General features: G+C 44.1%; 1 protein-coding gene across 4 annotated transcripts in view; it reads left to right on the top strand.

Annotated features, from left to right (window-relative positions):
* Positions 1–20282, top strand: part of LOC106639359 (uncharacterized) — a 67224-nt gene extending 46942 nt beyond the window's left edge. For 2 of the 4 annotated variants that reach the window (XM_014352922.2, XM_014352923.2), the window contains exons 2-3: positions 13383–13585; positions 18022–20282. In XM_014352922.2, the coding sequence (XP_014208408.2) occupies positions 13383–13585; positions 18022–19956 (2138 nt within the window). In that variant the 3' untranslated portion in view covers positions 19957–20282. The remainder of the gene's footprint in view (positions 1–13382; positions 13586–18021) is intronic. The other 2 variants (XM_089597295.1, XM_089597294.1) reach the window with 2 other exon arrangements.
* The last annotated feature ends 257 nt before the right edge of the window (positions 20283–20539 follow it).

Below are 20539 nucleotides of genomic sequence, written 5' to 3'. Positions count from 1 at the left end.
CCAATCGTCCTACCACTATTCAGTGCTACTCGACTGAGCTCAACGAAAGTCGAAAATATTGAAAGGTTGACGAGGAAGAGGAGTCTGCGCAGGAAAAGTGCAGCCCTGGGTCGACAATCGACGCTCGAGTGTCATTGTTCCGCCGGTTGGGTTATACGTACTAGCTGCACCACCACACCAGCACTGCCTTTTTTTCTCCGTTGTCGTCGTCTACGTGCAACTGTGAAAAAAAAGAGCGGCATTGTTGTGAATAAAAACCGTTGCTCGACGCACTCTCCTTTGCTTAGGAATAATTAAAAAGCTCGCTGTCTTGGAAAGACGTTGCTGGTACATTTTTTTTTTTTTTCACACAGTTGTAAAATAATCATTGCAACGTATATATCCCTGATTACAATGCCTCTTATGATGCACTGTGTCGAAATTCAACATGAAACCAACCATTCCTTCGAAGACGTCGAATAAACATTGCGACTCGCACTGATGACATTTATCAGTCACCCTTGGAGAGGGGGATATTGATCTCCCTCGGATGCTCCTTTGTGAGAAAGGAAGGGTAAATAGAGGAAATGATCGATGCATTGGTATACTGGTCGCGTATGCGAGCACAATAGGTAACAAGATTAAAATTTTTGTGCTGAAATCTCGGGCTGTTGAAAGAAGAAGTTGGTGCAGAAAAAAAACACGCACATATAGCTCAATTAGTCTTGGCCTATCGATCATCTGTAAACCTTCGTGCAAATATACCTTTGTGGTCTTATTTATACAACCGTCGAGGTTTTAGCTCCGAGTTCGCACGTTGTCGAATCTGATGTAGAATCAATCAGATATTTTTTAAATGTGTTTCAATCATCCGTGGCTATACCCATACGAGGTACAGAGTGATTTCTCGTAGGTACAGGGTTTGTGGCCTTTTTTACTCTTTCACCAAATGCCGCTCATGATCTTTGTCGATTAAAGAGTAATGGTACAACTGTGCACAATTTGTTCCATTTTAAACGGAATTTTTCTACAAACTGTTCGTGTAAGTTACATTCGACACAAATCTTGTGTGTATTTTAGCTTTTAGCCCTACGCTAACTATTATCATTCACTAATTTTGTGTGTTTATTAATATTATTTTACGTAAAAAGATACAAAAAATTTACGTAATGTTGACATTCAGTAAATAACAAAAAAAAATTTAACTTGGATCATCGTGAAACAGACAATAGGTTGAGATAAGAAAATTTAGAAAATTAGTTTTTATATTAGTTTCACCGTTTGTTACTCACCAACTTTTTATAAATCAATCAGCCAAATCATATAAATTTACAATTTGTACCTTTTTATGTGAATAAAGTCATACGTGATCTATTTATTTAAACTTTGTACGAATATTTAGCTTTCCTTACAAGACACACGACAAGATAAACAGCTATACATACTTAAACCCGGCAGTGTTGCTGCTTTACAAATCTGGCCTCCATCGTATATCATTCACCCCACGTGGATTTCCACATTCATGTACAATTATAACTAGTCGCTAGATTCCCCTCACGCTTTTAAAATTTCTCGACTCATCACAAAAACGAGATCTCTCTGCTGGAATGACGTGCGATGATCTGCCTAATGGCGAACAAATTACCAAAGCCACATATGTGCGTGTATCATGTGCTGGGAAAAGCGTCGGGAGAACCAACAGACTCTGGTCAGCGAAAGCACCGAGAAGAAAAAGCAGGTGCCCGCGTCAATCACTTACAGCTGAGCCCGTTAATAGACGCCATGGCATCCTTTTATTTATCTCTCGTTCTTGGTCTATATGTATGCGCGCTGGGAAAACGTCCCGGGGTGACGACGCCCCTTTCAGCTCGTTTTTCACTCCTAGGAGCGAGAGGCCAGCGTCATCTTTTTTTTCCAAAAGGAGCGAAAATTTATATTCAAGAAATTCTAGAGACACACCCATAACCTTCTCCGCGTGTTTGTCCACAGTTCGGGTTCTGGAAGCTCTTTTTGGATTTTTTTTTTTTTTTAGCTAAGCATCTGAAATTTCGGTACTGGTTAGGGTTTGTTCACTACGGACCTTCAGCGATATACTGTTTCTATTATTTTTTCTATGATTTTTAATCCGCTTGACGATTACCTGAGAAAACTAAAAACAATAACCATGGATTTTTAAGGTAAAACATATAAATTACTCCAATTTGGACGAAAAGTTTGAGCAAGTAACAGTTCTCATAAATCCCCGTAAACTTTGGGTTCTCCCAACCATAGGTATTTACCGTCCAAAAAAAGACCCCTCAAAAATATACCCTTATATATTTTAAACGTCGTTAATAAACACAAAACGCAACGACGACAAAGCTGCAGCGGACCCACCTCTCCCCCCGCCTGTTGCTTCTGTATACACTGTATGGCGGGCTTATATACCACCACACCCCTACCCCCCTTCTGTACAGTAACACAAGATCAACAACCGAAGAGAAGGAAAAAAAGGTCAAGATTAATTTTCCAGCTATTTGTATACTTGACTTGGCAAGCACTCGTTGTGCAGCAAGTGTGACCCACCCCGCACCGCTTGACTTGACCGCTTGACGTCCACGCGTCCCGTTCCGCATCTGCGACTGCTTTCCCACGGCACTGTTACACCTATCTGTCGATTGGATAATCGGCTGATACCAAAAATGGAAATCCAACGAGTGTGTACATCACAGTATACGAGGTACTTAATATACGCGATTGGAGATTTCCTACTGGCTATTTTTGGCTTTCGAGGGTCTCTCCCGTTGCACGAGCCTACGGTGGTTTGATCAAACAGTGAGTCACGGGTACTCGCCCTCGACGACGATTCGTTCACAGCACGCTGCCTCCTTAGAAATTCGGGGATGCGCGTCGCTTCGGTTCCGAGTCTCCCTCCTGGAAAAGATGATTTAAAGCTTTCCACCGTCGCGCACTTGCTCGTGAAAAAAAAAAAAAAAAAAAAAAAAAAAAAAAGGAACATTAGAGACGCGGCACAATGAGACAACAGGGCGCGCCTACGGCGATTAAGGAGTACGTATTTCCGGAAGGTTTCACATCGGACCAGTTTTGAAACGTTGGCTGATAATGAATGATTTAGGGTGTATGAAAAAACATCGGATCGTACAATAGTATAATATAAAAAAAAAATCTACAATAAGCGAGTCGGTCTGTCAGATGGTACGAAAAAAAAAAAAAAAAAAACATATATTTAATGACAAGTTATACGTGCACCCAATTGACGCAATTTTTGGTTTTTTGTGGCCAAAACGACCGAAAAACCTCGATTCCCCTCCTCGTATGCGGTAACCTTAAAAAGAAGAAGGGGGACGATTTCCGGACGATCTACTTTTCCTTCTCGAGAAGAAACCTTGCAGCTTGAAAGCACACATAATGTGGGTATTTGACGAGCAAAAAAAATATGAGAGACAAGCACACATCAGCTTTTAAACGTGGAGAGGGGCACAATTGATGACTCGTCCGGTCGATTTCACTGACTCAGCCGTCACGTTATTGCTTGGGGGGTCGCTCCTCCTCGAGTCTTACTCTATATATACGAGAGAGAGAGAGAGAGAGAGAGAGATGGGCCCTCCTGGCTCGACCTGGAAAAAAATAACGCCGCTCAAAAACGAGGGTCAAGGTTGATTTGCTCGCATGACCCGCGTTAGTGACGCTTCTCCATTTATTTCACCCCTGAAAATCTGCATAAACAGCTGCTGTTTGGAAAACACATTTTGACATAAGTATACCTTCCGTGCGTTTGTGTTTATTCTGTTCAATCGCTAGAAACAATATTCCCACGTGCATATTTTGATCAATTGATTTGGCGACCGTGAAATTGCACTTCTCCATACTTTGTTACCGAGTCATCTTGATGGAAGGGGGGGAGGGGAGAAAAAAACAAAACAAATAACCAAGAGATGTAGGTCTCGGAGGAAAAAAGAGTTAACGGTGCCAACGGCAACTATTTTTCAAAACGGTATGTATTTATGTATATATATTATACCTGCACACTCGGTGCGAGACTGCGGAGATGAACTGTGTTGTCGGAACTATTTTAACGAGCTACGGGTGCTCCCGACGTGCGCGTGCAACTGACAATTATGTCAGGAGCAGCAGCTGTATACTCCCTCGGTGGTCATATTATATGTATACACTCGTGTATGTGTATATAGAAGGGACGCCGCGGTGCGATGCACAATGAGTATTTAGTCACGTTGAGCATTCGCTTTTTACAAAGTATAACTCTACGCGATGATGATGCCGATGACGCACCTGCTGGCAAAAGATTCAATGCTTATGCGTGATTGGAAAAATATTTTTTTTATTTTGCTTTGTTCCGTCAAGTGGATCGTATCGAAAAATATTTTTTTACCCTATGACCTCACCAGTACCGCGTGAATTCAATAATAATTGTTGATAACCTATCCCAAATGAAAAACAAAGCTGTGTTGTTTTTTTTACTGCAACATTCTACCTTGCGTTTGCTTGAAATTAAACGCTGTGGATGAAGCCAAGCTCAATGCTGCATGTAAATAAACATTTAGTGCGGACGCGATCAAAACAAAAAAAGCTCAAAGTACAAAATTCACTTCTCGCTCCTATAGTATATACACACCACCTCTGATCTGAAAAGCATCCAGCGCGCGCTCTATAAAACGTCCACTTGGCAAAAGGACGGAGCTGCTGCGGCGGCAGCGTTGACAAGCGGGTAATTATACGCCAAAGCTACACGTATACTCGTGGACCCTGCAAAAAATAATCACCCCATCCGTTAGTCAATTTACGCCCGGCTCCTTCAGCGGCAACACGTACACCGTTTTTCTCGCGACGTGCAATTTTAATTGAGAGCGAGTCCATTCATTCCGCGCGCCATGTGCTTACACTGTACACTTTTTAATGGCAAGTTTGACGCTCCGTTTTGCCGTCGAGAGGCTCAACCAGCGCGTAAAGGAAGATCTTGCCTCTTTTTTTGTGGGCGTGTGTATACGCGCGTTTCCGCGTTTACGTGCCGTACACCGACCGAGCATCTCTTAGTTCATCCATACGTAATCCTCGGGAACGACGATAACTACCGCGTATTTATTTGTTTACTGCACTTGATTCGATGCCGTATTTGCCCGTTAGCACGGCCGTTCGATTTAATGGACTCGTTGTAAAATAAAACCTCTTTATCGAGTGCCGGCTTAACGACGTCGTTTCTCCCGATGGGTTTTCCCACGAGATCTGCTGCCGCGTTCGATGAAAAATACATACATCTGATGATCTCTTTTGCAATTATACGGGGTGGAAGAAAAACAATGATTTACACCCATTGCTCGGAAAATCGGTTATTACACCCGATTAATCAAATGCGGAGTTTTCTCACTTTGCAGCTCCATCGGGTCGAATTAATCTCGTACCAACACAAAAGTGCTCCCGTTTCACCGTTTGAATATTACATACATGAGAAAGACAAAAAATCGGATATACTTCGAAGGTACACACACTTGTATGCGCCTCCTCTTTAACTTTTTTCATCGAGCCGCGCTACGTTAAATCCATGGCTCTTTCTCCCCTCTGATTCGAGATTCTATAATACGCAACGTCAGACTCGCACTGTAGAGATGAAGAGGAGAAAAAAAAAACACATCATCATTACCGTTGATGGTGCCGCTCGGGTACCGGTGCAGCCTCACACCCCTGTTTTCCCTAGCGATTAATGAACGCGATTTTTCGAGCGACGGTAATGATTTGATTATGATAATCGTGTGCCTGCTCTACTGCTTTGGGAGTTTGATTAATTTCCGTCCTTTGTAGCCTTACGTAACACATTCTTTGCGACAAGCCGCCAGGGGGTTTTTTTTCCTTTTCAAGGTGCGATTTGCATTGATGACTTTTTTTCCGTAGATGCTGGGGTTAAATGTCGAGTTACCTTTTGAATTTTAAAGTCGTTTTAGGGGGAAAAATTTTTTTAAATCTCGAGCTTGCCTTCCGTATGAAAGTGAATTCGCGATTCAATTATAGTATTTTTTTTTTTTTTTTTTCTTTTTTAATTATTATTATCATCGCCACCACGTACAGTTTAAGTCTAGTCGCACGTGTTGAGCCACGAGACCTCAGTCTGCTATTGGATTAAAAAAACCTCGATTTGTCGCGCTCACTTTGAAAAAAAAAAAAAAAAGACAAAATGACACACGAGGACCTCGTATCGAGAAAGTGTCCCTCTCGCTCGCTCTCTGTTATAAATAATTCATGCTCACGCGCGTCTTGGAACCAACAAAAAACAACAACCACCCAAAACGACCAGTCTTCTAGCCATGTGTGTGTTTAATAACAGCACGGGTATGATTATGCCTCCATAGGTGTCCGTTAGCCGAGTGACAAGTCGCAATGTGACACACAAAGTCAGGGAGGACAAACGTATGTTGTACACACGCATACATGGCGAATGGATGCGCTAAAAAATACCCGGTGATTACGGGGTTGCGAACGTATCGTAAAATCTAGCTGTGTAGACATCATGGATACCGGATTCTCTGGGAACGCTTGCCACGACTTTTGCATCTGTCAGATCTTAAAACTCTTTATATGACTCCTTTTTTTTTTTCTATCTCATTAGTGCCCTAATATAAGTCTGCGCGTTATTATTTCAAAAGTCAACCCCCTTTTCTTAGGCCCAATAGTGTACTCGTGTGTATACGATTGCCGACTGCAAATAATTATGCCGAACAAAAGGAAAACCCCGTCCTTGTCGTATATACAATTCAAACGATGAGGCTGTACCTATACGCTCACGAGAATAATACACATTTACGAAAGAGGAGACGCCTCAGCCTCAGCAAAGTGGGGTGTTCTTCATCGATACCCGATAATCGAGAGGACTTTCCACGGAGGGGACTCCCTTTATCTCCTCAATGGTGCTCCTCCCTCTTCTCTCGCTTCTGGCGTCTCGTCCCACGGAAACCGAATACTCGAGTGGGCCTCTCGCTCGAAAAGCGAGCCCGGCCATTGTCGTGCGCTCGAGAAACGTGATTGAGTGGTCGATGCAGCTATAAAGGGAGTAAGAAAGCCAGGGGACTCTTTGCAACAAACTTCTGGTGGCTGGCTAACGTAGCTTGTAACTTGTATCCAAGAAACTACCCATACTTTTTTTTTCGAAAGTCCCAAGAGAAAAAAAGTTACGTAAAGCTCTCCCGAGGCGCTATTATCCGATGCGCATACGAAAATTCACAATCTGCAGCTTAATTGAGGAAGAATCGTGTATCTACGTGGCCTTTGCAACGGTGTAGAAGTTTAAATTGTGTACTTATAGATGAGTAAAAAAAAAAAAAAGTAAAAGATTTCGCCTAGTGATTGGAGAAAGCAGCTGCCGAGACGACGGGCTGTGCTGGTAAACGTGCGAGTCTCTTATCTCTCGAGCGGATCTGCGGTGGCGAGAGGAGTGACAAAAAAAAAGTAAGGCGCTTCCTCACAGCTGAACGAGCGCACGTGCCCATGGACTGTATTTCGGTGAATAATTTATCGGACGTACAAAATGGCTTTCCTGGTGGTATTTTTTTTTTCACCCCCAACAGTTATGAAAAAAAAAAAAGAAACTCTCGGTCCGTGGTATCATCGTACTCTTACAGAGCAAACGTTACAACAATCTCGCGGCTAAAGCCTACATATAGGCAGCGGTAAGTACCTCCTCACCGGCCGGCGATTAGAAAAGCGGTGCAAGGATGATTCTTTCTTCCTCTTCGTCTTGTTTTCGCGAAAAAACTGTACTTTTCGCGTCACGCGGTGTCGTCGCGCTAAGAACGACATTGACGCGTTAATACCGGCTCATTTCGCTCGAGAAAGAAAAAATAGGTCCGTCTTTCACTAGTTGCCCATTGTTTCGTTAGTTCCGTCGACTTTTAGATCTTCTAGGCTCCATGCGTACCGTTCAACAACCCAATTGCCACTGTTTTTCTGATGTTTGTTAAATTTTAGTAGAGGCACTTGTGCAAAATTATTTTAACTCCAACGAATTAATTAACGAGCGTCTCGAGCACGAAACTTCTCACTTGTCGACTCGGTCACGAGAAAGCACGGCGCTGTGCACTGAAAATTAAAAAAAACCCGGAGCCCGACGAAAATTGAAACAGCGTAAAAAACTGCTTTGAAATTCACCCCCGCAGCAGCAGCACATAACTGTACGCGTTCCCTCGGAAGTGCACGCCAGTCATTGTAGGGAATGAAACGGAGGAAAGGAAGAGCGCAAGAAATAAAGAAAGAAAGAAGGCTACGTTGGCGGCGTCATGCTCGTGTGGCTCCAAGGAGCTGCTGCGGTAGGTACACGCGGAAACGCCCGCAGAAGCCGGAAGTCGAGCGAGAGAGAGAGAGGCGCAAGCAGCAGGGGCACAGTGAGGCGACGATTACGTTATTAACGAAAGTAAATCGGCCGAGGCTCCTTCTGGCTCTCTTTTTGCTTGTTACTTCTTTTTTTTCGTCACTCTCGTGTACCGTACAGCTGATGTGGATCGGCAAAAATTTCTTCAAATGCTCGCATGCCTTATCGCTCTCGGAAGATATTACAGTAGCACCGGTGCTTGCTTACGGGGAAAGAGGAGGAGGTATAATATATACAAAGAAGCTCGAAATAATGCAAGGACTTTCACTTGCGTTTTTTTTGTTTTGTTTCCGGTGATGATGGACTACTCGCTCGATGTAATCAAGATCATGATCGGCTTCCTTTTGTTGTTGCTGCACTCGTGGCTTTATTGTATATGTTGTTTTTGTTGTTGGCATCGTCATCATTATTGCAGCGATGAAAAGTCTTACCTTTGCCCCCATCCGATCCGAGATCGGTTCTGTTGACGATGTCGACTATCGTACCACCGCGTGTGGGAAATTAATTTACCACGTACTTCCTTGTTTGCATTTTTTTGTTTAACAATGATTGAATACAGTGTATACTTTGAGTGGTAGCGGTCAAACGTTGTCCAACACCAGTGAAATTCGGACGTTGACGGCTGAGGAACAAAAGGAAGAGAGAGAGACGCCCACACTCTGTAATCCAACGCACAGGCATTTGGCACGAGAGGGAGGGCGCCGATAAGGACGCGCTTATCGCTTGAAACCAACGACAGGACGAATGAGCGTGGTCGGCTGCGTAAATCAACCGCGTGGCGCCCCGAGTTGTTGTACGCGGTGTGGTGCCTATTATCGCGGTTCCTCGCTCCGTTGTGCTTTTTTTAAGCGGGAGAGGCTGACCACTGCCGGTTATTTTTAACAATATGTGATAAATACTGGTCGAAAATTGAAACGATAATTGTAACTGTTGAGCGACGAAACGAGTTGCCTGCTTTTATCGTCACTCATCCGATGATGGTCGTTTACGTTTCGTCGACGCGAGGAGTATAGTACACGCACGGTGCGGCTAAATATAATGTGTGAATTGAAGCTCTCAAGACCCCGAGGCTCTCTTGATTTTGTATTACGCGAGAGCAAAGTAAATGACCTTGATAAGTAACGTGTGAGAGCGTCCAAGTATATAAATGTATAGGGTACACGCAAGCCCGTATGAATAACATTCATGTGTGGTATAGTGGTGTTATTTTGGCTCACCGTGACTTTGTTGCGCGATTGTGAACGCGTAGAGCGTCTTGTTTCTTTGATTTGTACTGTGTAAGTATGCCGAGGGAATTTTTCCCTATACGTAATACCTCGGTTATTTTAGTTTTCACGTGTTTGTGAAATACATCGCTGTTGGATTAATGAGCCATTTGTTGAAAATTTTTTGTGTCCATCTTCAATGTGAATGTGGATGTATTTTTGCGATTGACAAACATTTTGTTTTTGCTCAATACATCATAGAAAGTGTCACAACTAGCCTTTCGTTTTATGGTCATATGTCTTACTTGTCCTTCATCTACGCTTGCACATCACGTATAAGTGCGAAATTCTTATTATAACAACACGACTGAGATCGTTGACACCATGTGAGCGAAGGAAAACCGCGAAGAATTCTGTGAACAATCGAGGATAAAATAAAATAAGTCCGTACTGATTCTTTTTCTTCTGTTATTGATATTTAACTAATTATGTGACAATTGAACGTTCTAGGCTTGATGCCGTTTTCAACTAACTTTATGCTTTTTGCACTAAAACATACAACATCAACAATAATTTAAGAAACCATATCGATCTGTTTTTAATCATTAAACCATCTCTGTACGAAATAAAAAAATTTTGAGCGGCAAAAAAACAATGAAATACACTGAGATAAACGGGGAGAAAAAAAATATAATAAAAATTACTGTGCTAGAATGGTAATCTGGTAGTGTTTGGTGGTCTAGAGACTTTTCACTATTGGAACAATAATTTTTAATGTTAAGAACAGTAATTTTTGTCGTAAATATAGTGATTTTTACTGTTTGTACGATAGAAATTACCGTCCGGAATGGTAAAATTAGGTTGGCCAAAGTAAAAAGTCCCTAGAGGGCAGAATGACACCAGATCACCATTCCAGCACAGTAATTTTTTATTATTTTTTTCTCGCAGTGTATAATCTAATCATTAGTTTAACATTTTTGTAAGCGTGTAGTAAATTTGTGGCAAAAAAAAATTACTTGTAACTTCTCAAAATTCTAAAGACATGAGTACTGTCCAGAAACACCTGTAACTTTTAGTTTTTCGATCTGCTTGAAATATCGTATTCAAAAAAAAATTCTAATCTCAATTATTTTTCTTTGAAGATTTCATGAGTTTCATTCGCAAATATAATAATTCAATACTGAGATTCAAGATATATTTTAACGATATCTGATTGCAGATAAAAGTAACTCAATAAAACGCATTCAATCAAACCACGAGGTAACACAGGTAGACATTAGTCTAGATTTTAGTGACTAGAAAAGCAAAGTGTAAGTATATGGTAACAAGAAATTACGCGCCCGAGGGAGGAAATAATTCCCAAGAAAAAATTTCAAGATCGATCACTTGGGCAAAAAACCTCGCACACATCACGCATACCAGACCATCTTTACGACCGTCATCATTATTACCAATAACGGGGCCGAGGCCCATTCATACGTATTTGCACCTATATATGCACGCGTCCGTTACTTGCTCGCGCGAAAACGACGCCTAAATAAAAAAAAAGCACTCCCCCTTTGTGTGAAAAAATAGTCAAAGGATCTAGGCCCCCGTTTCTTCGCCGCGCCGCCTCGGGCCCTTATTTTTTCTTCCTCTTTTCCCCCCGACCATACACGCCCGCCCATTTTACTATTCAGTTCAAACATCGGACGGCAAACGACTACCCGGAGAGCGCGTATAGCTCGGTATACTTACAGATGTGCAGTTAACTTAATGATAGGAGTGGGCCTGCAGTAGTTACATCCGAGCTAGCGTAGCTGCTCGGGCGCGCGAAATAGGCGGAGCATTGTATTTTCTCTCTTTTCTCCTGAACATGCACAACATGTATACTGGATGTGCACGTAGTTTCTCTCTCTCTCTTTACTTCATCTTCCTTTTTTTTCTTTTTTTTTCGATGTCAAGAAGAAGGAAACGCGATCGACTCGCCCCTGATGGTGGTGCGAGCTCGCGCCGCGCGTAATTACGTAATTGGATCTTGTCTCGAGGATTTGTTTCCAAACAGGCTTTTGCTGCCAACCCCTCCTTTTTTGTGTTTCCGTGGCTATACGGTGTATTTACACTCGTTGTCCGACCAATGTCTGCGAGTCTGAGGATTTCGATGAACAATTTATGTGGATTTTGTTTGGTTTTTCTACTTTTCAAACCAAGGCTTCGTGAATCGATGAAATGAAGTTTTTACTCTTCGAAACAATATTTGGACGCGTGGGAGGAAGTACGTATCAAAACGTCATCGACGACCGTGTGAAAAAAGTACTATGTCAAAAATTAATTATTTTAATGTAATAACACACAATATTAAAAAATAATAATACATTGCGGGCTTAAGGTGCACGTGTAGCCCGAGCCGAAACTGCGGACGGCAAACACGTAACCTGAGCATTCTTTGCTTTAGGTCGTATTATTAACGCTCTAAGTACTCTGGTCAGAAATTTTTCCCACACAGCGGGAAGAAAGTAAGACTTTCTGACGAGGGGACAAGGGGCCTTGCAAATTCAATTTAGTTACGGATAATTATATATAAATTAAGGTTTGACACGAGTTTGCTTTTGTTACTATGATAAAAATTTTTTTTTTTAACTGCATGGTATGTCCCAAAGAAGCAAATATTCGCGAAAGCTGGATTGAAAATAGAAAATCACTTCCTCAATCTCCGAAAGTCAGTTGCGTTCTCACACATCAGCTGACACTTATCATCGCGACGATATAGTAGTATACATCTCGTTACGTCTTCCCAGCATTTAAAAACCATCGACGTGCGCACAAACTCCTCCACCTCCTCTTCCCCTCGACTCGGAAGTACATCAGCGCTCATGACACATATTACCTTTAATACACGGCTTTCTCTCCGTCGCCTCCCGCATATATAGCTTTACTTCCGTCACTATCCTATGATCGAAAATAGGTGGCGTCACGGCGACGACTGTTTAAAAATAAATACCGATCAACTTTCATGTCTGTATACACGTATAGTTTGCCGTTCATCGACTATGTACGCGTGTCAGCTGCGTAGAAGCATGTGCGGGCTATGGCACTTTCGCCCACGCGAAACCCTAATACACCCTCTGTATACCACGGGATACCTATACTTGTACCAATAACCCGCCTTGCTCGTATACAATCGTCCCACGCGTTTGGAAGTTAATCGAACATCCCCCCCCCCGCCCGATTCGCTCGATCGAGCTAGTTGTATTTCGACACGTGACGCGTCATCGCTACCTACAGACGCCCTCCAGCCAACGTATTGGTTTTTTTGGGATGCTACGTCAATGCGACGCAAGTAGAGTTTCTTATGATATTGTATGGCAATCTAATTTTATGATATGGTTTTTTTCCTCTTTTGGGCTATTTTTAGGCAATCCCACTTTTATCGGAGTGGAAAATCCATGATCCAATTAATGCACATGTCCCGTTTAACCATAAAAAGTTGTCGTACTTTTTTTCTCGACAATACTTTACTATTTGAAGATACCATACGAATACTTATCAAAGCTCGTGAATTGACTCGTTTCAACAGCTTCTATATAAATAGTACTGGCTACGTAGAATGTTTTTGGAATTTTACTTCTTTTTGACCAGGAACCATTAAATCTCCGTCAAATCAAGTTTTGAAATTTCAATTTTTTATTTCAATTTTCATCTATAAAAATAGCTCTAGGATATATTATACTTTTAAATGGAAAACTGATTTTTTTATGTTATATTCCAATGTGTATCATATAATGCATACAATTACGCTCTCAATGACGAATTGAGTAAACAAAAATCTTTGTTGTTCTCATCAACAGGTGAACTGTACGTGGAGGACCTGGGCGAGCGACGCTTCGTGTCCATAAGAATGGGCTGGCTGTGGGTCGAAGGGACGCCGATGCGGTTGGCCTTGCGAGCGTTAAATCTCAGACAAGCCGAGCCCAGCATCTGCCAACCGCACGCGCTAGCTCTCGGCTTCACGTTGAGTGACTCCAAGGACGACCCCCTCGCCACATTTTGGGTGAGTTTTTTTTTTTTTTTTTTTTCAATACAGTTAAATATTATTTTTGTATACCACACGATTGTATATATACTTTATAATTAGTCACTTCCTGTTTTCTGCATTGCTTGTGTGTTTTAATTCTTTAAATGACTAACACCCATCGTCCTTACATTCACATGTGCGTTTTACCATGTTTTAATTTTTTTGTTTTTTCAAACCACCACATTCCCAGCAATTCTGGGGCTAAAAAAGTATCCTTTCATTGGGCGTCACAACTATAACGACTTCCCCTAAACCCCTGCACCCTCCAATGGTGTTTCTGGCAAAATCTCTTGCATGATACAGATTTACAACACGTTTGCTGCACCGAATTCCGACAATCATAGTCCTTTTTTGCGTTTTGTTATACCCGATCGATTTTCAACCCAACTCATTGCACCTGCAACAACGTACGGACGAATGTTTTTTTTTTTTTGTTTTTTTGTTTTTTTTCTAGGCACAAACATTTCCGGTACACACACATACTATGAGGTAGAGACCCGAGAGGCTCGATTACGTATTGCACTCGTGCATATAGGGACTCGAATGTTTTTTCCCGTCTGACGATTTGATCGTAGAGAGAGAGAGAGAGTTAAACAGTCCTTTTGCGCACAACCAGAGTCCCAGTCTCTATTTCGGATTCCTGCACTGCACTTGGCTCGGCTCCAGAGTAGAGGCCTGCGGGCACATTCCCCCGACGCGAATTTAGAATGCTGATGAGAAAAGACAAACGAGACGAGCGAATGAAACGTGTCTTTTGGGCTACGTACAAACGGCATGTATGCAGGGGCTGGGAAACAATAACAAAAACATAATGGGAGGTCTAATTGTTGCGCCACAGCGAAAACCCGCCGAGCCGGAAGAGCCTCTCCTTTCGGGCTCCAGTTAAGTTTGGCAACCTCAGCGTCGTTGCGCCAATTAGGAGGTACCTTCTCGTCTTTAATTGTAATCCCAGCAAGTCGGTCAACACTGCTTGGCGGGAAATTTGAGGTAAAAGACAGGCGCGCCCGATGATCCACCGCGAGCGAGTGTATACAGCAGCCGAGGCCCATATGTGATCGTATGCAAATATGCAATATCCGCTGCTCAATCCATTTTTTTTCTCTCAGACCTATTTTGGGTATATAATATACGCGTGTACAACAACACTTTCACTGGCGGCGAAAACATTTGCTCGGGCGTATTTGCGTTTATTTTTGGAAAACTTGATTATACATGGCCGCGGAGCTGTGGAGAGAAAAAAAAAAGGGAGATATTGTGATTAACGGGTGCGTTGACATTTGCTCGGTGATTATACATGTATAATTTTTTTTAGATTTCATTTTATATACGAGGATAATTAAGTAATTGCAGCTCCGTTGTCCGCGATTTTCTACGGAGTCGAGAGGTATACGCGGAAGGGGAGAGAAGATCTCACCTCTTTCACTTTTCCCCCAACCCGCTCGGCAGATCGCGATCGGATGGTATACGTGTATGCCTCCTGTCGTGATGGGTTAATTTTCCGCTCCGCGAAGCTCGGATCCAGGAGAGATGATGCCGATGGTGTGGTTTCCAGGGAAGAAAGCATAATCCACCCGGAAACGCGATGCGCATCTTCACGATCCGATTTCCATTAGACCCGCAACATTGTAACGTATCGGCACGTAGGAGCAACGATTCAATCCACCCGTGTATCGTCTAATCGGAGTGCGGTGCTGCACGTGTTTCAAATACTTGCAGCCAGCGTCGTTTCCCTCATTTGCACACGTGCCCGCGCCTGATACGATCGAGGAGGAGAGATGGAGCGTCGCGGAAGAGCAGTCCGGCCGCGCGTCTCTCTCTCGCGGGGAGTTGGCCGGTCTTTTGCCAAGAAACGAGCATCAGCCGCTGCTGTAGTTTTCCTCTTGCATTTTTCTACGAGAGCTCCTTAAGCAGAGTTCGCTGACCCCCCTGGGATTAGATCTCGCAATTATACAATGGAAATTATTGTAATTGAAAAACGTGTGTGTATGTTTTTTTTCCCCTCCTTTCCCGTAAAAACACCGTCCGCTGGCTTATCCAGAAAGGTATCACTTTGCTCCCTTGCACTTTCATAACTTTCACGCGTACGCGGCACTAGCCTCGGCACGTACTTTAAAACCCGTAAAGTTTCCATAGGCTGTTCAAACACTGCGAGTGTATGATCTCCCAAACGGGACAAATAGACCGACGCAAAGTGTGCCCCCGAGTCGAAAATTGAATTGCAGCGATACAGGAAACGAGGGAGCGAACGGGTGCGTGTACCGCAGAGCTCGTTAAAGTTACGCGCCTCGCGGTTTCACCTAAGTAGATGCGAAGTGGATGTATATTATGCGAGGCGAACGGAGCCATTGATAATGCGCGCGACTTCTTTGACGGAGAGCCGTTCATTGAGGCTGATTTTACTTTCGCTCTCGACGGGATCGTCTGGGCTGCACAACACGCTCCGCCCGCGGGCGATTTCCCTTCACAGCGCAGCGTTACGTCTTCATTTGAATACCGTGCACATGCATTGTTGTTTTCGCGTTGCGGAACCTGTCGACGTTACTTTTATCCTCGCGTACCCTTTCTTGTACTCGTATCGTCAATGTTTTTTTTTTTCCTAATTAGGATCACGCGAGCGTATGATTACTCGATCGAAAGAAGTCTTCTCCAACCCCTCGTTTCGGTGTTGAACAAAAGAGCAAGTGTGTTTTCTCAAAAATTAACCATGTGACGACGTCGATTAAGGAAACTTATTAAAGGGGCGAGAAATTGGGACAATCGATCCGCATGATAACAACGCGAGGCCTTCCATTTACAAGTTGTCCAGAGGTGCGTCTATTGTCACATTTTCGTGCATACCGGTTGGTAAATGCGGTGTGGGAGAAAGACGTCGAGAGGGACTGGTCGATGTAAGCAACTATTTTTTTGTAGTACGCTATAGTTGTGCACTTATTGTTCAACGATCTCGGATTTTGCGCCATTCATTTGATGAAAAAAAAAAAATTATTTGGTGAATCTTATTATTGTTACTTGGTGATGAATAAACATTTCATCAGAATAGTTTTTTTCGAGTCTATACATCAGTACTTATGTACCGCATGTAACGAAACATTCCATTGGAACTTTAATGCCGTGAAAAAATAACATTCACTGGTTGGTAGTGAATTGAAAAGGATCTCGAAACAAGTAAAAGAATCAGAGCTCTACTCTCATGTTGCAGATTAAACCACACGACTACAGCTGTAAGGACGACGATGACTTACTAACCGCAGTGTTATGAATAAATAAAAACAAAAAAAAAAAAGAATGTGCGAGGTAGCAAAGACAAACTTACTGCTTTGACACTACTGTACCACGAGTGCGATAGACTCGTGATTCCACACAGCTTTTTTTTTTTTTTTTTTTTTTTTTTATCGTACCACCACAAGAGACAGAGCACTGAAAATAGATAAAACGCAAACTCGCTCAGTTTGACTTTCAAATCCCGGGAAGCGGAGCGAAACTAAGTATATATACGCGCCGTCATGGTCAAGCTTCTATCACACTCTCTTATCAGCTGTTTCACTGGCCAACCAAAGCAGCAGCGGCATACACACGGTTGACCGTCCTTGCCGCGAAATCGTTGAAAATACCATTATTGTGAACGATTTCTCGATACAAGGACTGACTCCATACGTTACCTCGTTGCTGCTCATTTTACAAGAAACTGCGTGCTTGTTACGTTACAACGTGTATCAAAGTGTACCCATACTACGGCACATTACGCCATCTGCTTATTAGGGCGTAAGAGCTGTAAATAATTGCCTTTTCACCGTATACCCGCACGTGTGTTTTGTACTCCTCCTTTTTTAGCGACTCAATATGAACACATAATATACGCGCTGCTTACATGTTTATGTTTATTCATTGTGTTCACTCGCACTAATTTTTAAGCCTTTTATAAATACTCTGTAGACACTTGCGTGTATTCACTGTGGTCACTTTTTGCTGTAACTAATTGAATTTTCACCAATTTTTGTAGTAAATGTGTGATTGTATTAAAAAAAAGTAGAAATAAAAATTGTTTTTCGCTTTAAACTGCTCCTTCATTTCCCGCTTTAACATTCCAGCTATTTTTTATTTTTATTCAATATATATTATTTATTAATGCACCATTAAATTTATACTAATTTATACCTCGACACACCACTTGGGTTCAACTTCCTACATCACCACCGATTAACCAGCAGATTCACTCATCCCTTCAAGCTCTCAAGATTTAAGACATACTACCTACACGTTTTTGTTCCTTCTATTATAATTATCTTCGCATGCTTGTCGCATCAGCTTCGTAACTAATGAAGCAGAGTGTCTAACATAAGTATGCAGTTTGATGTTGAGGTAAATGATTTCCAAGTGGAAACATTGACATCGGAGTACACTTTCTGTTTCAGACCGACACCGAGCCGACCTGGTGGTCGTGGGTACGCGCTATAGCCGCCGAGATAGTCCGACAGACGCCTTTCCGCGCCCAGCGTTGCCTGAACTTCCTCGGTATCCTGACGACTTGTCCGCGCGGGCCTGTGCCTCTCCCCGACAGTCCCACAGAGCAGCGTCGGCGCTCCCGCAGCGAGCTCCGTTACTGGCCCACCGCCGATCTCAGCATCGAAAAGATCTCCCCTGACCAACACTCCCCCTCGATCCTCGAAGAGTCGCGAAGACGCGCGCGTAGCGAGCTCCGGGCCTGGTCGAGCAGCAACACCAGCAGCGACGAGGACCTCCTCCTGGGCGGGTCCGTCACCGCGGCTAATGTAACAGGTGGGGGAGTAGTCGTGGGCGTCGTCGTGAGCGCGAGCGGTGGGGTACACAATAGCAGCACCGGTAGCCGGGCCTGGGGCTGTAGCGAGAGCAGCGAGGGTAGCGACGACAGCCTACCCTGGGGTGCTGGTGGTCCCTGCTGTCGCTCGAGCGTCGACTCGGTTGACTCGGCCATTTCCCTGAGTGAGCCTAGCACTCGAGAACAGCGCATGCAGCGCTACAAGGAGGCCAGACGCCGCGAGAACGAGGCCAGGCGCAGGCAGGTCCTCGAGGAGGATGCCAGGCGACGCTGGGCCAACAAGGCGGTCGGCCCGTGTGTCAACACACTCGCTACTGTCCGAAAGTCTGAAGAGAACAACAACCACAACGACGACGAGGGTGTCGACAGTAGCTATCGCGCGTCGAGGCACAGAAGGAGCAGTTCCTCTAAAGCGACGAGAACCAGGTTGTTTGCAAACGTTGACGACCACGACGACAACGAGGTGCCGTTACTGACGTCCCCGAAGACGGAGCTGACCAGGGTAATATCGTCGTCCTCCTCGTCTTCTTCATCCACATCGTCGACCAACTCCTCGCGAATCGAGGATGCCCCCGGCAGTGGCAAGTACTCGAGTCCCGTCAAACCTCAGACCGACACGTGCTCCACGGTAAGGTTTGAGAACACGAGGCAGCAGCAGTACGACGACAACTGGAACAACAATAACAACAACAACAGCAATAACAAGAACCACAGTAGTAACAAAAATAGCGACAGCGTGAGCCGCAACAACCAGTTGAACAGTAGTCTGACGAAACTTGGCATCCTCAAGACGGACGCGGCGCTTGAGCGCAGGAGTCGGGCTCGGGAGCGCCGAAACGTCCGGGACAAGGGTCCTCAGCTGTCGTTGCCCGCCGTAGTGGCGTCGGCAAAACCGGACGTAGAAACGCTCAAGGAGCGCAAGGAGCGGTTGAACAGTACCACAGCAGCGATTGCGAGGAGTACGACGGCGTCGTCGAGCTCGGCGGTAGCGACGAAGCTGCCCGAGATTCCGATGGAGTGCTGCATTAGCCAACAGCAGCAACGGCAGGAGCAGCAGTACCGAAGGTCGGTCTCGCTGTCGGTGCTCCAGGAGCAGCAGCCTCCACCGTGCGAGGAGGACGTGGCGAGGCTCCTGAAGCGCTGTCAGAGGGTCGACCACTACGTGCCTGTGCGCGATAAGCTCACGCTCTTCGAGTCGCTGACGAGGATGGCCGGCCGGCTGGCCCGGAGCACCGAGGACCTCTGCAGGACGTGTAACAGCAGCAATCCGAGTCCCAAGGGCAAACAGAGGGCCAGATCCCTGCACGACCTCAATAGGGGTGGGGTCAAGTTGGTGCCGGTTCGGGAGATGTGCCGGTTCTTCGAGAATGGCAAGGCCTCCTCCTACACGTCTGTTGCCAACGCCACGCTTAGGAAGGAAACCACCAGAGGGCGACCTTGCGAGCTCGGTGCTCCTATCAATGGCGCTATCAAGAGTTTCCGGGAGCCACCGCGGAACCCCAACGCGCCCTGCATTAGGACTTCCACCCGAAGGAAACACTATGCCAAATGAGCGGGACGAGCGCTTACGGACTGATTATCTTTGCCACCCCTCGTTTTTTGTTTGCGTTGTTTTTTCTCCCCCCTTTTTCGTGTCCATGTTTCTGATTTTCGAGAGGTTCGAAACAGGAAGCTGCAATCGATTTGCGATCTCTGGTTGGATTATTGTTTATAGTGTTGTTATTGTTGGATCGAGAAATTTGGCTTGTATCAGGCTCACAGCGCTTTTTTATTGTATTTATTTCTAAGTCGTTCGGAAAACAAAGAAAAATTATTTATTAAACTCTTCTCAAGCGGAGCTTATTGCAAGACTATTACACGTTTATCGTTGTTACATTTGCGTTCTTGACTCGTTTTTTTTTTTTTTTTTTTTTTTTTTTTTTTTCTCAGTTAAAGAGAAAGAGCACCAAAACAACGCGGTGGACCATCGTTTCGTTTGTAACTTAAGCTGCGCGTCGTCTACTTTGACTCTCGTAAGATTTGACTGATTAATAATCGTTCGACAACCCTAAGAATATTAGTCCGCTGATTTGTTTTGGTCCTAATGTTGCTGTGAAAAATGTTGGGTGCTCCAATTGAAGACTGTTTCGTTTACT

The sequence above is a fragment of the Copidosoma floridanum genome, unplaced genomic scaffold (genome assembly GCF_036245765.1).
Source record: "Copidosoma floridanum isolate Cflo_tuat_1 unplaced genomic scaffold, Cflo_Japanese_pri ptg000032l, whole genome shotgun sequence".
In the NCBI taxonomy this organism is placed as follows: Eukaryota; Metazoa; Arthropoda; class Insecta; order Hymenoptera; family Encyrtidae; genus Copidosoma; species Copidosoma floridanum.
This window is presented reverse-complemented; position numbering and strand designations above follow the sequence as displayed.